Here is a 20,000-nt window from a genome sequence, read left to right on the forward strand (position 1 = left end):
TTGAGGATTTTAATAAATCTGTATCTGCCTTTATAGGTAAGTCACTGAAATGATATTGAAAGTGCAACCCAGTATAGTACAAATACAAGAATGTCTGCATTGAAATTCCATAACTTTTCTTTATTCACTGTGATACATTCAAACAAAAGTGCTCCAGATAACAGCCATAGAATAAAGGAAATTAAAATAAAAAGGCAGAAAAAGACCATCAGATACATATGGTGATTATTCATATTTCAAAGCATTAGTAACTGCTTGTATCTGAGTGCACCAAAATCCCATGAGGGTCCACATTTTTTATGCTGCTTCTATAACAATAATAATCATAGGCAGCTCTAGCAAAAATGTTTTTCAAAACTAGAGCCAAAGCCGCCACAAAGATAAAGCACCATCAGGCATATGTTTACAAATGCCGTAGTAATTAGTAGAGTGTAAAAAAGGCTTTGCTGAATTAAGATCTTCCTTATATTTGTATAGCATAGGGAAGCTCTGCTTAGATTCTTTCCTTCTCAGCTTTACCGTTTCATACCAAGGACTTGCATTTGCCCCACAATACTAAGCACCATGGGCAACTTGGTAAGCTTCAGGAGACAAGTGAGAGATGGGTGGAAGAGAAACTGGAACTGGAGCCAGTGTCTATCCTCCTATTTAAAAAAATAATATTGGCAGGGCAGCATGTACTTAACCCGGTTACTGCAACATAGTGGCACAACCCACCAGAGAAACGCTGTTTGTAAAGACCACATTGACTTCCCAATGCTGTTTGCTGAGCTACCGTATTTGGTTGCACTGATTTTACCTATAAAAGACAGTTCTTGTTTTAAACTCTAATTCTGCTACAATAAAAATGTAAGTCGTTGCTATCTATAAGAGACAGCAGAGGATCACTTCACAGCAAACTAAGGCTGCATCCTACAATGTGGCTCTGTTCCAGCTGCAGATTTACTGAACTGTGCATTTGCATTATTTGTAACTCAACGGTTTCATGGGGAGGAAGATTCCTACCCCAAACAACACAAGAAACTTAAATCAAGATGCCGTACAAATTACATGTCAAAGGGATATGGCTGAGAGACACTTATAAATCTATGGTCCCTCTACCTGGTGTATTACTAGGTAAAACAGCAAGTATCTTCATCAAATAGGGGGGAAACTCTCTCCTTTTGTCCTGCTCTCTCCTTTACGTGCTCTGCAGGTAGCAATTCAGATAGCCAGCAAGACCAAAGACAGGCTTCCTCTCTGAAAATCTGAGTTGCTGACATGAGAATTTCCTTTAAGGATCTAAGTAGGTCATAAACAGAAAAGCCTCTGTCCCCACACACTTCTATAATAATAGTATATTCATAGGGATCCTGCTAGGTGTAAGGCTATGCCCCAGCTCCTATAGATTTAATCCCATGTGCAATTTGTGTTTCCCAAAGCAGGATGCAATGGCACTGTTCATATGACCAACATCATCTTCACAGTCAAATCCTTGCAACATCAAGGTCTGTTTGCTCAAAAACCATTTTTCTTAACTATGTTACTAATAAAGTCTCAAATCACTCAGGCCAAAAGGAAGTTAGAAGTGTTATGTGGTTATTTACCCTTCATGCTATTTGTGTGGCATTCATCTCCCACGGCGCAAGCCTTGCCCTTTTCACACTCCCTTTTCTCATGCAGGAACACAAAGCTTTAATGTTTGGGTTGCAAACACCATTAAATGCCCCTCTTCAGCCCCCAACAGCATAGAAATATTTTCTTGTAAAAGTTCAGATCAAAGCATTTCTACTAATCCTAGGATTTATTAAAACAAACATTGTAGGCATGAGATAGTCAACAGTGTCCCTTTTACAAGATTCTTTGGAGACGGTTCTGTTTTCATACTGTTTACTGATCCGCCCCTAATTAATCTTCAGTTGCTCAGCTGCAAATTCAGCAAGTCCACCTGCTCCTTCCCCACCCAGCAGACGTCTTTTCTCCCCAGTTTCAAGCCGTAATGATAGCACCACACAGTCCCTGTCCTAAGAACAAGGTGGCTGGCTTGAAAAGCTACATATCACCTCCCAATGTTACATGATCACATCACACACATTTGCAGCACAAGTCTAATCTTTCCTCAGATGAGTAATTAAAACCAGTCGTTAAGTGCTTTCAAGGAGTTTCATTGTCTTTATCCTTCCCTGCAGTCAAGGTAGTTGCCTTTGATCCAGTAACAGATCTGTGCGTATTTGAGGGGTGTGATGCGAACAGCTACATTGAAATCCTGTGGGGTGCCATTCATGTCCACCCACTGATGGCCTGAAAATATACCAATAATTTTACGTTCCCACTTGTGATTCTGCCTCTTCCACATCCTCACATACACCCCAGATCCACTTGCACCTGGCTGGGCATCGCACTGCTGGTACAACAGGTCGTATGTTTCATCTTTGACATCACAGAAACGGTAAACCAGGTTTCCTGGACGATCATTGTCATAGCCAGAGAAGTGAATCCTCCCTCCAGGCAAGTGTCTGGCTGGTGGGCTCACACCTATCTTCATAAACTTTCTTTTATGTGGCTTCTTCAGCTCCAGCAGGGCATAGTCATAATCCATGCCAATGTCATTGGCATTGCCTTTGATCCATCCTTTGGGGACATGCGTCCGTTTCACGCGAATCCACTGGAATTTCATTTTCTCAGGCATTGCTGAGTTGGTGATATTGGCCCCTTTGCTGCCATCTTTATGTTTGGGCTTTAGGAACCCCACCCGCAGTTTCTGAGCGCCTTTGACGTAACTCTTGCCATCATGGATACAATGAGCAGCAGTAAGAACATGCTTTTCGGCCACCAGAGTCCCCGTGCAACCTGTAGACAGCTTCACCGATGTGGAGAATGGGTAATTCAACAAGAAGTCCTTCCCAAAAATGCTAAACCTGCTGTCATAGCCATAGATCTGCCTCTTAGTTCGAGATTTGCCTTGAGACCCATCAGCGCTGTTGCTCAGAATATATATGCCCACTTCAGTTTCAGTGAGGCTACCATTAGCATACAAGGTTTCATAGGACAGGTAATGCTTCACTTCTTCATAAGTTGGCAGCGGAGAACTTTTGTGGCATGCTGGGCCACAGGGAGATACCACTTCCAGTCTGGCTTCAGCATCAAATTGTGGTTTGTCCAAGTTCAGGGTAGACTGCGGCAGGATAACAGGAACTCTGTAAGACGGCCAAGTTGGCTTCCAGTGAGAACTGGAGGGCATTGCATCTTTAGCAGCACACAAAAGGAGGATTAAAGTGGACAAGCCTGCCATTCTGAATGCTGGTCTGTGGAAAGCAAAAGGAAGTACAGTTATTCACCCAAACAGATTGCAAGATTAACCTACCTTGCTAAGTAACGGCTTGCTAACCGAGAATAAATATAATAAGGGTCAAGCGATTTGAATGGAGTTAACTTACATTAAGTAGCTCAGATTTCTCAATGTTAAACTAATGCCTTAACCTGTACCTTGAAACAAGTGTCCCAGGTTAACACTGAAATACAGGGTGTTTAACCCTCTGAGCCACCAACTCTCAGCTGACATCGGGGGGAAGTTACAGTATTTGTCTTCACATGATGTAAAGAAAATTCAGACTCCATGCAAATCCCTCCACTCAGAAACCAGAGCTCCTGCAAAGAGTAACAGTCTGCCTTCAGCTAGATTAGTGCATTCCCTGAAAGCTCCCCCCTACTCTCTGACTCTGCTGAAAGAGGTCCTAAAATCTCTTCACACCATTTGCTGTCTTAGTCAGAGACATCAAGCTGATGGTAGGGACGTGTGTGTGGACGAAGAAGGTGACCTGACAGGGGCTGGGTTGCAGAACATGACCACATGGGAGACTCGCTTCCCCTTGCAACTCACACTAGAGGAACGTTTCTGCTCCACATAGCATTCGCTCGCCCCTAGGCTTACATGAGACAGGGTGATTCAATTACACAGGGGCAGCTAATGAAGGAAGATTACAATTCCTGAGGGAATTTTCAGTTAACGTACTGGCTTATTGCTTTATAAACTCAATTAATTAGAAATGCAAACCAACCCCCTCTGAGCACAGGGAGGCAAATGGGACTGTAAATGTGTTTATGAACCACAGGCAGAGCGACTCAGACTGCAGAGAACAGCGTGCACCAGTACTGTGTCAAGAAAATGTGTAATGTTAGTTTATTTGAAAATTAGCCATACAGCTGAATCGCTGCAGGAGGCATTGTGCCCTGGGCAAGAAGGCAGGCAGGATCTCCCTCACACAAAGATTATTCAAACAAAACTTCACAATTATGTTGAGCTTACACATATTTTAAACCCTGCTGAGGTTACACTGATCACAACTGCAGGATCATTCCTGAAATGCCTCAAATGAGTAAACCAAAGCAAATCATGCAGGAAATAACCACAGCTATCTAAGAATAAAAAAGAAAAATCCTTCTCTCCAATGCTTTTTATAGGAACACTCCATTCCTAAGCTGAATCAAAAAAAAACTTTAGAAGCTACAGACTGCTGAAGTCCAAAGGTGTCCAACTCAAATAGTGGGCCTAGAATCTTAGAATTTTGGTAGCATCCTCTTTGGGAATAGAGGCTACCATTGAAGCACACAATGTTCAAAATACAAATTGATTCATGCGGGATACTAAAATATTTTCATTCCAAAAAACAGACGCAGATGAACAGAGCTGATGTTACCGATACCCACAGAGGCACGTACTGACTCTTCCAGAAGTGATCACACATTCTGTTGGCAACTTTTTCATTAACAAAAAGGACAATTTTAAAGAAACATTTTTTTCTAGGTTAAACTTTATAGAATGTGTTGCATTATACCTAACAAGTGAGTCATGCTGGAAAATATAAGCCATTTTAAACGTGAACCAGAATTGAGTAATTTTGGATGTCCCAAAATTGGAAAATACTTGGTATTCAAGGAAAACCACCAGTTCCTCTGACTCCTTCCACAGCAAAGATTAATATTGGATGTGGCTGCATTTTGCAAGTTATGAAATGGGAGAGTTTGACATTGGTATAAGGATGGCACATGGAACACCTGCTCTATTATCAAATATACTTGCATAGCAGTGACTAGGAAAACATAGAAAAAGAAGGTAACAGGGACAAACGATACCACTTCATCCCCACAACAATATACACTTGGCATAAGTCAACTGTTAACTGTTCTACTTGTGTCAGTAAGGGCTGTATGCAGCAATGTTTACTGGTTTCACAGTTAGAAGCTGAGAATAAGCTGAACTACAGTTATGCTGCGCATCAGGTACCTGATCCACTCATTAAGAGCACATATTTCTAAGCAGTTTGCTCTCACCTGCTTCATATGAAAGTTATTCCCACAATTTACATTTGAAGCTTTCCCGATAGATGGAATCTCTCTAAATTGCACCACTTAAGCCATTTCTTGGGTCTAAACCCCATTAATACTAATTGAGTCAGTGCTGGCCTTTGGCTGGTTTATTTAGCTGGCAAGGGAAAGTTAGAAGCATCTTGTCAGTTGTTAATTGCACAAGCAGCAATTCCCTCGTGCCTGTCAGCACAGCGACCTGATAAAGAGACTGTGTGCCCAAAAGCTTCTCTGCTTCCTCCAGGATTATCATCTGGGCCAAGAAGAGACACCACCTCTCCCTGCAACCCGCCCTCCCTCATCTCCCCACTATCACCACCACAGCAATGCCAGCACTGGAAAGGCAGATTTAGACAGCAGAGGGCAGCCGCCCTACGAAGAGAACACGACAGGAGCTGGGACTCGAGCTGGTCCCCCAAAAAGGCTTCAGAAGATGGTATTTGTGTCCGTGCTGTGGTATGTAAAGCAGTACTTACTCCACTTTATGTCTCTGAGCAAACCTTCCCACACCTCTCCCCTGCTGCTTCTGTGCTATAATCACATTGCAGCTACATGGGATAAAAAAGCCTTTACATCATTTACAGAACTTTCATTTCAAATGTTATTAAAACCTAACAATAAAATAGAGTTGTGGGTTTACACCTGAATAGAGAAGCTAAACAGTGCTCACAAACCAAGGCATTTACCAAAGCTTTCAGAATTATATCTCATCTGGAGACATAACTAGTACTAAATCAGCTCTGTACAGCAATAAATAGAATAAATATGTCTTATTTTCAAAGCACCTCTTTCTGTATAGATTGTTCCTCTTCTAAAAACAGTAAAGCAGAAAAATGAAGGAATTGAAAAAGCACTCTATATTTAAACAGTGACCTTTCAGTAAGGCTCTTCTTTCCTTCTACTTTCTCTTTTCCTTTTTGTTTAAAACAAAACCAAAAAGCTGCAAAGAAAGCTAGGGTTAAAACTCTCTGTGTTCAGCTACTTACTTGTGGGTGACCCTAAAAGGTGTTCTCAAATCAGACAAACTGGTGTGAAGTGAGTACTTTGCTGCACGGCTATCGCAGAGCAATACTGAATGAGTTACGATGTGCTGCCCTACTGTAGTACTGCTCTTCTGTTTCTATTTAAACTGTGTCATAAACTCAATCCACCCTTTGACTCAGTACAAAGCCCTGCTCTGACATCCAGCCTAGGAACCCCCTAGAAGCGGTTTGTACATAATCACACTCACTAATGGCATTAAAATTGTTTAGAGAATGGAAACAGTGACAGCTACCCTAGGGCTCCCCATGCCACTAAAATACTTTACAGACACATTTTCCTGCTTGCTCTGGGCACTCATGCCCTGAGATGGATGTTGGTGAAAGAAAACTGCCTTGTTCAGGATGGACATGAATCATTTTCTAATAAGCAAGTAATTTTTCTGCAAGAGTTCACTACTTCAGGGGTGGTTCTTGTAATAGATGGTTAAATAACAATAAATCTTGAATCATCCAGTATGAAAGCCTGTGAACCAAACAGTCTCCATTACATTTTGAAATGAAGAAAGTTTTTCCACCGTGCTAGAAGCCAGAATGATTAACATAGCAAAAAAATGAAGAAAGGAAACCAAGGCAGCAAAAGAGAAAAACGTGCCTCAAACCAAATTATAAAGGAGAACTAAATCACTGTCAGTGCTGTGCCAAAATACCTCTTCTGCTTTTCTTGGTCACAGAACTTGTTAAAACACAGCAAAAATAATCGAGTCGTGCTTTAACAATTACAGAAGCCTTACTGCCTTCTAACATCTCTATTAACCTGCCTGCAATGCTGAGGGTGGTGCGAGGGTTATACTGCTTTACCTGCTTGACTGAGGGCTGTAGGAACAGATGTCTAGGAAAACGTGAAACGGACTTGGATACTGGAAGGCCAAGGGTGTGTCTATTAAGATATACTCCGGGCACAGCAGGTGTTTTGACACGTGTATCAGTGACATGGACACAGTGGAAAGGGAGAATAGTACGTGTTTCTCAGTCTAATTCCTATAGAATAATCTGACTGCCTCCTTTCACCCTCCTTTCTTTTTTCTCTCTCTTTCCCTGCATGGTACAAGAGCGAACTGCGTTACAGGCGGACAGTGACGGTCACTTGGAATAACGGGATAAGCTGCAGGAAGGACCTGCATCCCCAGGACTACCAAACCACCTAAGTGATGGGGCAACCGCGCAAACGGGGGCCTGGCGGGATCTCACCGACCCCTCGGACCCCGCTCGCGCCAGGAAGCGAACAACTGCCCCAAGCTCCAGCAACCGCTTCACTAAAGAGCTCGTGTCATGTATTTCTTTAAAAAAAACAACACATCAAAACACTAATGTCCTCAGTCACGGCGCGATGAAGCGAAGTAGAGGACAGCAACAGGGCACTACTCCTGACGCCTTCCAAGCGTGAAACGCAGCAAAGGCGAATTTTTTACCAGCTGTTCCCTCACTCGCCGGGACAGTTGGTCCCCGGCAGCGGCGCCGGCGGACCCGCGGCGGGGACCGGCGGGGAGAGCCGCGTTCTCCCTTTTGTGGCCGCAGCCGCCGGGGAGGTGGCGCCGGGTGCGCTCCGGTGGATGCGAGCGGGGTTAAACATTAAGCCCCGCGGGGAGGGAGGGCTCGCCCCGACCGGGACAGCAGCTCCCGCCGCCCGGTCTCCGCACCGCCGGGTGCCCCCGGCCCCGCGCCCGCCGGCAGGTGAGGGGTCGGCCGGGGCACGGCAGGGCGAGAGCAGCGCTCGCCATCCTCCCCGCCGCCCCTTTGTCCCCCGGAGCGACCCGCACCCCGCGGCGCCCTCCCGGCCGTGGGGACCCGCTACCTACCAGCTCCCCGCGGCGGCGGCGTCTCCGGGAGCGGCTCAGGCAGGTGGCGGTGGCGGGGCCGGTGCCGGTCCCATCCCTCCCGCCGCCTCCGCGGGGCTCGGGGGCACCTCCCCTCCCTCCCGCCGGGCGCCGGCCCTCGGCGGCGCGCTCCGAGCGGGGCGGGGCGGGGCGGAGCGGCGCCTCCCGCAGGTGGATCCTGCCGCGGGGTCCCGCCGTTCCGTGTTCGTTCCGTGTTCGCTTCGCTCCGCAGCGCTCCCGGCGGTGCCGCCGCCGCCCCTGCCCGCCCGCGGCCGCGGGGGCCCCGCCGCGCCGCCCCTCCCTGGCTGGGCCGGCCCCGGGCCCGTCCCTCCGCGCAGCTTCCCCCGCGGGCCGCCGCCCCGGGGCACCCTGTAGGGCGTCACCGCCCTTTCTGTTATTTTACTGCTGTTTTCGTGTATTTCCCGAAGTAAACCATTTTTTTTTTTTGATTCATCCTTGTTTTCGTTCGCCGTGCCCTGGCACTGCGGGCTGCGCAGGGGCTGCCGTACCCTCACCCCGGTTCAGGGTGGGAGGTTTCGGGGTGCGGAGGTGGTACCTCTGCGACCCCGACGGCGCCAGGCTCTTTGTCCCCAGTGTCCGGGTCGCCAGGCCCCTTCTCGGAAGGTCCCCAGGAGTGGTGTGAGCCCCCTGGGTCCCTCCTGCCGTCACAGGGCATCAGCTCCGAGAGCTCTGCGGTCAGTCACCCACGTTGCCTTATCAGGCATATTTGAGTTTAATTGTCAAACACATTCTTTGCACGGGTTTTAATTACTCATCCTTCTTGAATTCTTATAATGACATCTGGCAAGAAAAGAGGAAACCAGAGCCAAGAAGGCAAAAATCCTGCAATGTTTTAACTCTACAAGAAAAATCCACAAAAAGTTTTGCCAAAATTCCCAGCTGATCACCATTACCCCAGAAAGGAAATATAAATTTCACAGGACTCAATTTATTGGCAGCCTTCTGCTGACCTCTGCACCCTGCTGCTGCCCTTCCAAAGGATGAGAAGGGCCTGAAGCATGGCAAAACCTCTGCCTCACCCATGAACCCTCTGTGAGGAGCTGAAATATGACAAGATCTTACATTCTCAGACATTATTTTTCTAATTTGCATTTACTTGGGCCTAGCACCAGCTCCTGTCTGGGTCTGCAGATTTTACCAAATGAGTGGAAAAAGCATGTGCTACCAAAATCATAACTACTCAGACAAGTCTTTCTCAACTGTGAATGACTAGAAAAGAACTGCAGTGTGAGGGAGAGGTCCCCAGAGGTAGAACACAGGCTTCTCCAGCAGAAACACAGCTAGAGAATACAACTGGGATTGAGGAACGGATGGTAAAACCAGTGCAGCTGATCTTGGCCCATGAGGGAATGACCATGCAACAGTGAGAAAGATATCTGGAGTATCAGCAGGCAGCTGACAAGTCAGGCTCCAGCTGCAGTACCATACTAAACACAGGTCCCTTCCTGTTCTGGACTCTGTGTCTACTGACCTCCCAGCTAGATGCGCAGGCACTGCTCAGAAACTTTGCCCTGTACACACACATCTGTTGTTTTGTATGTATGGAGGGCTTGGCCCATGCCCCTTAGGGGATGAAAATGTTGAAGGGTTTGGTTAGAGTGGGACTCAGGGGTGCATCAGTGGTCCGGGGGGGGTTACTTTCCGTGGGCATGCAGCCTCTTGTGTCACAACTGCCATATGTGCTCCAGGGCCTTCCCAGCTTTCATAGGTCTTCCTGACTGTAGTAGGTCATCACAACAAATGACCACTTTTCTGGCAAGGTACAGATTGCCTAGTCACTTCTAGATGACTGCAAACCCTCTGCTGAACAATTTTCTGTATGTCCCTTTTCTGCTTTATCTCAAATGTATCAGCCTTCCTGGATCACACTGTTGTTTCCAAGAATCTCAAAGGGAAGAAGGAATGAATTTTAGCATGGTTGTTTCCTTCTATGTCTATTTCCCCCAATTTTTTATTTGCAGCAACTTTGAATAAATTCTGACTGACTAAGGAATGACTGTTTGATCTCCAGAGGCAAATTCAAATAGACACAATCCTAGAAGATATGATGCTGATAGAAGTGTTTGCAGCAGTCAGGGGAGCAGAGATACAAGACACTGCTAATATATATATAGCGGAATTGCCCTTTACTTAACTGTAGGGGTTTGGGACTCCCTGGGCTATCCATGATACAATATGGGACTACAAACCTTCCCCACCTGGAGCAGCAGCTGAAGGCAGTGCTGGAAAACATGAAGGCACCTCATCCAAAAGAAGTGTCTGTGTAAATGTCCACAGTTAGAGACCTTCCACCAGACTTCTCATAGTTTCCTGGAGTGTCTCTTTCATCCTGTGACTGACTGCTGTCTCTGTATTTCTCATTAGAGGAAAGGACAATCTTTTTGTGTTATGTTTGTACAGCACCTGCCACCTGGTTGCCACCTGGTTGTTGTACAGCACCTATATTCCCGTTACACAGATTATAACTCTTCAAGGCCAGGTTGGACTGGGCTTTGTGCAGCCTGGTCTAGTGGAAGGTGTCCTTGCCCATGGCAGGGGGGTTGGAATTGGAAGGTCTTTGAGGTCCCCTTCAACCCAAGCCATTCTGTGATTATGTGATTCTGTGAAGTGTGTCTCTATGTACAAACACAGATTGACAAATAGCAACCACAAGGCTTGGTCTCTACAAGACCCCTCCTGAGAATGAAAAATTAAACAAAGTGTGTTTTTTTTTTCACAACAAAAGGAGTGGAGAAGAATGTTTAGTTTGAAATTTAGTTGACATTTGGTTGCCATAAAAACTTCTGGGTTTTATTATTTTTAGGGCAAACATTAAACCATAAGCTCAGAAAAGACAGTTCGTCTGGCCTGTCTTCATGTCTGCCTTAAGAGAAAATGAACCACTGTCCAGTTCTATCCGGCAGCTACAGACAAAATATGCTGTTTTAACTTTCTAATTGAAAAGAGGGAAAAAATACCAAATACAGATTTTTTCCCCTCCCGTATGTATAATTATTAAGAAACAAGAGCTCTGGTGAAATTGGGCTGCACAAGATTTTTTTAAAAGAAAGTGAGGTCCAAGATCTGAATGTTACTGTGAGCCATTGTTGAAGCAAAGAGCAGTAAGTGGCAATGTAAGTAAGGGTGAAGAGGTATTAGCTGTACTATATTGTCAAGTGATAACACACAGGCTGACTTTTCAGCACCTTGTGAGTAAGCTGAAAATGAAACAGTCTACAGGTGGGAGCCTTAATCAATGGCACTGTCAGGAGATAATTTCTCATGGTTGAAGAAATCTTTTATTCTGCAGGGAAGTGAAGTAACCTGGCATTATGGGCCTGTGCCAGATTCCACTGCAGACAATGGAGCGATTTCAGAGGCCACTGAGTCTGGAAGGAAGAATGACAACCCACAGTTGGCTCAAATGAGTCCCCCCATTGCTCACTGCTGATGCAATGCAGCAGGAAAGTCCTTGGAGTTCCCCACTGCAATGACAGTTCTCCAGCTGGCTCCTTCTACTTGCCCTGGGACACAGTCCCCTTCTCACCAATGCTGTTTCCCGAAGTGCTTTTGAACTGCAGGAGAAAGAAGTTAAGGGTGAAAACACTCTATCCCTTTGAAAAAAGTTTTTTTTTGAAGGCAAGGATGATGCAGACTGGGACTTTGGAGAAGCAAGTCCTATCATCATCCCTGCCCCTACTTCAGTTCAGGACTTCAGGGAGGCTCTGCTGCTGTGGTTCCCAAATCTGTGCAAAAAGTGTGAGAGCATGTCCAACCTCAATACAGCGTTATGATGATAGTTACAGTTGTGACACTCCCATGACTAAATGCTGTGCTGACTGGAAGGGGAGAGGCAGACATTTGCCCCAGATGTGCTGCACTACAAGATGATACCACTCAGAGAGAAGGAACTCTCTCAGGTTCTCCCAGACTGTATTTGCAAGGGTGGTGGGTGTGGCACTTATTCCTAGTTCCCAGAAGCAAGAGGCTTTTACTGTCAAGCTCTTAAAGGAAGCATGCGAGGACTGAGGATCTGAGTTGTTTGGTTTATGAAAAAGATTGCCAAGTGGGAAAACTGACAGCTGAATGTATACAATGTCCTTCCTGTGTTGGCAAAAATTTTGTCATTAGCAAGTGTGACACAATGGAGCAGCATGGAGGACTCTAGCCTAGGAGACGATTCCTCTGCACGAATAAAGGCAAGTAAAAGCCAGTCATGACCACTCTAGGTTCCTTTTGTGGGTCTTTAGGGGCTTTCTCAGAGGGTGACTTATTACATCCTAAAATGGGATATAAGTTAGGCCGGAGAATCGTTCCTTAAAAGCACTCATTTCCTTCTGCTGTCTTTTAGGAAAGGTTAAATCTAACTTTTTGATGTCTACAGTTATGTGAAGTGAACCCGACTCAGTGTGTCCATGATCTTCCTAGGTAAATAGGGATATTTGAGCACCTAGTTGCAATTCTCTCAAACAGGAGGTTTTCTACTGCACAGTTCCACCTGCAGACTTAACTGCAAATAAAGAGCTTTGCTTGAGACAACTCAAGCTTTACAGAAAGTTCCTAAAACTATTGGAAAACTAATCTACTACTATATGGGAAACACAAGAGGTAACACTGAACTGAATATACAATGTGTTTAGTAATAGTTTTATGGTGGTTGGTTGTCCCTTATCTCCCCCCCTCCCCACCACTATCACCTCCCTCCCCGGTCTGAATTCTCTATTTAAAGGCTTAATGGGATTATCTGTCAGATATGGCATGGGACTCTCTAAAAAAATTGAGTATATTGTGTAGAAAGTTTTGATCAAACTATGAGGTGCATAGAATGAAGAAAAAGGTTAATATTTTGAATTCAGCTTGGTTCAAAATTTGCAGCTATATATACCATATATATGATCTAAACTATACAGATCTTGGGAATTCCTACTATTCATATTACTGAAAACATTTCTAACGAGTGATATTTAAACTAACAGTGCCTCTTTAATTTCATAATAGTGAAAACTTGTTGAAATAAAACAGGCATCTGGATTTGCTCCAACATGACTGAGATTCTCGTAAGACACTGCATCTTCACCATTTGGATAAACAGCATATCAAAACAGTGAAGTAATTCCAAAATAACACCTTAAAAATAAAACATCCACTGCAACTGCATTCCCTGAGAACTTAGGGAGTTTCCTGAAAAAGGGAATCTTCAGTGTTATGCAGGCAGAATTGGATTGAATTCATCACTACTGTTTTTGTTTCCATGTCAGACTGTGTCTATCTGCTGGGTGTAGATTCTGCTATAAGTTTCATGGCTCTGTCTGGCGGTTTTGAATCCATCATGTACTCATCTAGGAATAGTGAGCTTTATAAGTGCTGTATGTGACCATGAAGTTCCTGAATACTTATGAGGTCATTGAGGATATTAGTAGATGATTTTTTAGCTCCCATCAGAGATCATACCTCATGCCCCGCTTGTTTAAAGAGAATCCTGTATTCAAGGCACACAGCAAAAGAGAAGGTTGTCCCCACAGTGAGAGCCCCCCCTGCAGAGCAGATGAGTTGGGCACAGCGCTTGGTCAAACCGTTCAACACCTGCCTGTCAGCCTCTGCAGTGATTTTGCTTGGCTAATGCTGGGGAGGGCCTTTCCTAGTCCCCTTGTACAGCCAGAATTGGTGGCATTTCTAATAAGATGCTTGAGCTCAGACTAAGTTTGATGCCTGGTCATATTGCACCAGCACAAAGGCACCCTGAAGTTAATAGTGTGACTTGTGAGTGAGGGACCACATAAAACTTCAGACTATGTTCAAGCTATGGTCCATCTGCTCAGGCAGAGCTCGTGCAGTTAAAACCTCCCTGAGGGAGAGGAATAATTGAAGGTGGTGTTCTTGGCAAGATTATCCTGCAACGGATGTAGGCTCTGTGGGGACTTCAAAAATAGGTCTACCTCCCCATCTTAAGGAGGCAAAGAAAAAGGAAAACCAGTCAGGGATTGGGACTACTTTATTGAGTGGTTCTGTCTTAATTTCTTGGTCAAGTAAACCTTTGCTAGTAGAATTTCTGTGAGTCTATATAACCCCCTGTGAATCAGTGCTTCTAAGGGGAATTAACATGGGGGGCCAGGGTGCACAGGATGGCTGTTTAGCCATCACAGCCAGCACATGGGACCATCTGATAGGGGCCTCTGGTCTGAAACATGAAGAGCCAGGTGAGGTCAGTTATGATTAGCTTGGAAACATGTAAGCAAGATTAACCTTGGCTAATTTTAGCCATCTAAAAATGGTGCCAGTAGCCTAAGGAAGGCCATCTTTAAGCAGAGGAGAGGAGGCATCTCTAGAGAGCAATCCAGCCCACCCATGTTAGATGCTGATGTTATTATGGAATGAACTGCAGTCTGGAATTATTTTCTCTTGGGCATCAATAGAGGCAGGCTAGACAGCTCATGTGGAGAGGATGTTTGGCTCTTAAAGTTAGACAGCAATATACCATTCAGAGTTAAGTGCTCCTCACCAGAGAATTGCTCTTGGGTGGCTCTTGTTCACATCTTGTCAAGATGAGCTTGGGTTGTTTTCCAAATCTGGTGTATCCAACTATGAAAACAGTGATGTTTCTTCTCCCAAATAGGCAACATGTTTCACTAACCTATGATTCCCATATGACAGATGACATCTTTCATTTGCAAGCTACTAATTGCAATTTTATGCTTCTTAGCTGTGACTGCAGCTGCAGGACTGCACTTGGTTCTGGCTACTTAGCTCCATATCAGACACAGACAAATTGGAGGTAAATTAGAAAAAAAAAATACATTAAAGGTGAATGAAGAAAACTTGCATGGTTTATCACAGGATGAATCTAACAGTCTGCACTTGCAGTTTAGAGTATATAGGACCCTAATGAGGAATTATTTCAAATGGCACTAAAGAATATAATGACAAGAGCTTAATACAGTGAGATTAGAAAAGACATATTTGGGCTAAATGTCACCAGAAAAATTTCTGACTGTGCGAACTGGTTGTGAAATAGTATCCCAGGACGTTTCCACCCGCCCTTCCCCCCAAGATATATAAACTGTGTGAGGCAAAACATTAGGAATGGGAAACTATCCTGAATATCACGTAGCAGTTTAGGTAATCCAATAGATCTTTCCCAGCACTAATTGCTACAATCTACAGTTCAAAGCCTAGAAGATAAGGAAAGTTTATATTTGATGATATGTCTTGCAGAGACATGTCCCATAAGGAATATTTATAGCAGGTCTGGATTTCTTATAACTTATTTGTGACACAGTGTGCCTTTGAGTACATTTAGAATTTAACATAACTTTCTAATCCTCATTGATCTAAGACAAGCAGGGTATAGGTATCTGCCTGCATTTATCAACAGCCTAAGTAGTAAGTCTGAGAGGTAAGGTATCCTGTGTAACTCCATGGCCACATTCCACGGACTCCCGTAGAAGTAGAAGACTTCCTGGGACAGGAAAGGAGTGAGCAGTGCACCCAAACCAGACATCTACAGAGATACTCCCTGAATGGTAGTTCAGCTGCTCTCAGGAGAAGTAAACATACTTACACTGCCCTCATCCTAGTTTATTAGCAGGAAGATCCTATACAACTACTGATTGGAGTTGCGGACCTAGGCTACGAGGAAAGGCCCTGTCCAGAATTACCTTAGGTTCTGCAAAACACTTTGGTGTTTCACTTGATAGTTATTACCCACACAAAGAGGGGTTTATAGATGGAAGGAAGCACTGTGATCCAACCTGACATCCTGCATTACCCATGGAGTTCTCTGCCCCTGGCCACTTGTCTTGTTTGAGCTAGAAAGCCATTTTAAAGAACAGTCAGTCTTGAACTAAAAATTACCACAGTGTAGGTATACGTTACAGCCTTTGGTTCATCACTGTCTAGTTATTTCTATTTATACTTCAGCTGTTTAGCAAGATATCTTATGGTCAAAGGCCTTAAAAGTCCGAGTGTACTGTATCAGTAAATATATGTACAATATATCAATACTGTTATTCTAAAACTTGGGCTTTCATTAAAAGCAGTATTATTCTTTGACAAAATCTGTTTCCATAAATCTTTATTATACTACTTTGATCCTTTGTGAAATACATTGCCAATCTGATTATGTGATCTGAGATTGGAATCAAATAGAAAAGCCCACATTTATCTGGGTAACTCCATATATCCTATTCAAATACTCATATCACCCTCACTTTTTTCCAGACCTGTACAGTTTTCCTTCTATTTTAGGATTAATTGAAAATTGACAGTAATGGTCAAGAGATCTTCTTGAAAAGTTTCTTTAAACTCCTGATTTTGAAATGTCTAATTTTAGAAAGAGCTGTAAGCAATTATATTTAACTCTTGGAACTATACCTTTGTTAACTGGCAAGGCAAATATATATTTTCTGTGTTGATTTTCAGTCTAGGAAACTGTTGTAGGTAATTTTTAGACAGTCCCACTGTTACTGTGGGAAATCCAGAATAGATCATTCAGCCTAAGTCACTTTCTCTATACAGTGCAGAGAGATGTTTTACGTAGGTACTTATCCTGTGGTTCAAAAACAGTTGAGATCAATGGTTTCCCTTACCAGTGACAGAAAGAGCCGATGCCATTTTTGACATACAGTTTCTGCTATTTTGAGATCACTACTTGCTGGTTTAGTTATAGTAAGTGATTTAAACTGTCTGGTCAAAGAAATCATTCCACTAAATTGGTAATATCAGTTGGGCCAAATTGATGTTTAATAATGACCAGGCAAATTCTTTCTGCTTATTTTCCAGGCTGAGTATTAGCTTAAGAAAAATTAGATATTTTCTTCCTTGCAAGTCTCTTGGTTGCTTTGCTGATTCCTTTCATGATGTTTTAAATTTGAGCTAATGAGTGTGCTTTTGCTCTACATTTTCACTTTCTCTTTTTCCATCAGTTTAATGCCTCAGCCTGATCCCAGAGAAGTCTGTATGTCTTTCTCTTGATTTGGAGCCCATATAACTGTAAATTTCCCTGGGAAAAGTAGGCCAATATTTCTCAAAGGTTAAACTTCAGTTATTTACCTTGCTCTTACCTAGATTTTGCCTAGCACCTTATCAGTTCTTCCAGATCACCCGAACATTCTTCTTAGTGGCTCCCTGCTGAGACCTCTGCTCTCAGTAGTACATGGAATGACTTGTCCTTAATATTCATTTAGACCATCAGTAGTCACTAAATCTTTAGAGATTTAATGGTTAAGAGAGCCATAGAGTACTTCAGGTTGCCTCTGGACATCTGCTAGTCCAACCTCCTCAAAGCAGGACCAAGTCCAAAGCTGAGCCTTAGATCCTCCTTTTAAGTCCAGGAAAGCCCCCCTCTTGCAGAATATCCAACAAGGACCATCCACTGACTTTGAACAGGTTGTGGCTTCTTTACAAAAACATGTACAGCCTGAGAGGTTGAGACTTCCACAGTGATCTTCGCCATACCTTCTGTTCTTTTCTAAATATTTTGTGCATATATGGCTGAAGGAAACAATTAATAGCGCGTTTAGAGGTTGTGTGCAAGAACGATTCTTGCACATAATAATGCAAGCTTGATTCTGTTCTCAAAGACAAGTGAAAAACAATCAGAAAAACAAAAAGAACCACAGGATGGTTTGGGTTGGAAGGGACTCTAAAGATCATCTAGTTCCAAACCCCCTGCCATGAGAAGGGACACCTTCCGCTAGGCTAGGTTGCTCAGGGCCCTATCCAAGCTGGCCATGAACACTTTGAGGGATGAGGCATCCACAGCTTCTCTGGGAAACTTGTTCCAGTGACTCACCACCTTCACAGTAAATAATTTCTTCCTAATATCTAATCTAAACCTACTCATTTTCACTTTGAAGCTATTCCCCCTTGTCCTATCACTACATGCCCTTGTAAACAGTCCCTCTCCAGCTTTCTTGCAGAGTCCTTTAGGTACTGCAAGGCTGCCATAAGGTCACCCCAGACCCTTCACTTCTCCAGGCTAAACAACTACAACTCTCTTTGCTTTCTCTCATAGAAGAGGTGTTCCTTCCCTCTAATCATCTTTGTGGCTCTCCAACAGATCCACGTCTTTCTTGTGCTGGGGGCCCCAAACCTGGATGCAGCACTCCAGGTGGTGTCCCATGAGAGCAGAGTAGACGGGCAGAATTGCCTGCCTCAACCTGCTCGTCACGCTGCTTCTGATGCAGCCCAGGATACAATTGGCTTTCCAGGCAGCAAGCACACATTGCTGGCTCATGTCCAGCCTGACATGAAAACAAGCAACCGTTTTTTCTCACTTTCTTTAACATCTCAAAAAATATTGTCTTGCAGTTTTTCATATGTTGTTTAGCATATTTTATTTATTTATTTACCATGTCAAAGCTGACTTGGAATATCTGTGGCATACAGCACTTAAGTTCTTTACTCACACTGAAGAGATGGGTTGAATAAAGTGAAACGGGGTGAAATATAAGAGTTTGTGATGTACAGGAGATTGACTTAGATAATACTGTGCATCTTTTGCCGCATCAATCTGAAACTATAAAGGTTGTGGATTATAATAAACATGATGTCCTGATACAAAAGGTACAACCTGTATGTGTGCCTCAAAGTCCACTAACTTTACTGATTTGGAGACATACCATTAACGTATTTGAAAATAAATACTTCACAAGCACTTGTTAAATATTTCCTGCATTGCCAGCATGAAGGACTAAGGATACAATTCTCCATTGTACCGCAACAGGCATGATTATAGATGGAAAGGCAGCTTTAAAATAACAATTTCTCTATTATGTTTCATTAAAAGCCAGCTGTTTGCTACCAGCAATGAACACAGAAGGGTCTGTGACAGCAACACTCCAAGTTATACTTTGTGTAAGTGTACAGTGCTTATAGTATTGGTAGTAGGTGTTGGTAGCTGATGACCTGTTCCATTATATGATTTTCAAACAAACTCTCTTTTACCCTTGCTATAAAGCTAAATACATTTTTTTTCAAAGTTCTTAGTAAATAATTGCCAAATGTCCATTTACATAAATAGAATGGAGCAGAAATTCCTAACTGAGGCTGTGGGGCTGGACAAACGATTGCAAATGTTAAATATTTGATTGGAGAAAAGCCAAATTTTGAATGTCATGGAGAGTGGCCAATGCCAGGCATCCAATTCTTCTACAGGACCTGAATGTTGGAGCCGGAGCTAATTGTTTACCCAGTCTGTCTGCCTGGGCAAACAAGCTCCTCGAAGCTCATTGCTGTGAGTCTGCTCAGATCCCCATTCCTCAGCCTTTATGTACTTATTAGGCTTACAATAAAGGACGGCACCAAAGCAAGCACAGACGTTAACAAAGAGAGGGAAATGCCAGGCCTGGCAGTGTGTCGTGAATGCTCTTATTCTGAATGTGAATGCGAAGTTTCTGTTGTGAGGGCAGGCGAGTAGCAGAAGGAGAGTGAGATGAAGTTGAATCCCCTGTACTGAATTTGTCAGGGAAAGCTGACAGCTGACTGAGCTCTGATTAGGAGTCGACGACCTGATCCTGCAAGCAATATTCTCATTGAAATAAATGGGAGCTCTGTCTGATTAAGAACAGTATTGTATTGTATTGTATTGCTACAAATATTATTAGTATTTCTCTGGAATCCACAAGTCCTAACTCCATTTGGAACAGCACTGTGCTATACATTATAAAAATGAAAAATAAAAGCTACTTTCTCACCTTATTTTGCATTCAAGAGATGAAAAAATGGTCTATTTGTCTAAGTTTACACACTGTGTTTCTGGCACAACTTGGAATAAAGCGAGCATCACAGAACCCCCTTCCAG

The 20,000-nt window shown here is 43.7% G+C and overlaps 1 protein-coding gene across 2 annotated transcripts; it reads right to left on the reverse strand.

Annotated features, from left to right (window-relative positions):
- Positions 1-99: 99 nt before the first annotated feature.
- Positions 100-8,277, reverse strand: PRSS23 (serine protease 23). Of its 2 annotated transcripts, none has more exons than XM_027677475.1 (2): positions 8,183-8,277; positions 100-3,284 (listed from the first exon to the last, which is right to left on the reverse strand). In XM_027677475.1, exon 2 carries the CDS (start codon positions 3,269-3,271, stop codon positions 2,153-2,155), a length of 1,119 nt encoding a protein of 372 aa, XP_027533276.1. In that variant the 5' UTR covers positions 3,272-3,284; positions 8,183-8,277; the 3' UTR covers positions 100-2,152. The 2 variants fall into 2 exon arrangements, with proteins under 2 accessions (XP_027533276.1, XP_027533277.1); XM_027677476.1 differs by lacking the exon at positions 8,183-8,277 and adding an exon at positions 5,311-5,507.
- Positions 8,278-20,000: the final 11,723 nt, after the last annotated feature.

Source organism: Neopelma chrysocephalum, unplaced genomic scaffold, assembly GCF_003984885.1.
Source record: "Neopelma chrysocephalum unplaced genomic scaffold, ASM398488v2 Primary Assembly neopelma1_43, whole genome shotgun sequence".
In the NCBI taxonomy this organism is placed as follows: Eukaryota; Metazoa; Chordata; class Aves; order Passeriformes; family Pipridae; genus Neopelma; species Neopelma chrysocephalum.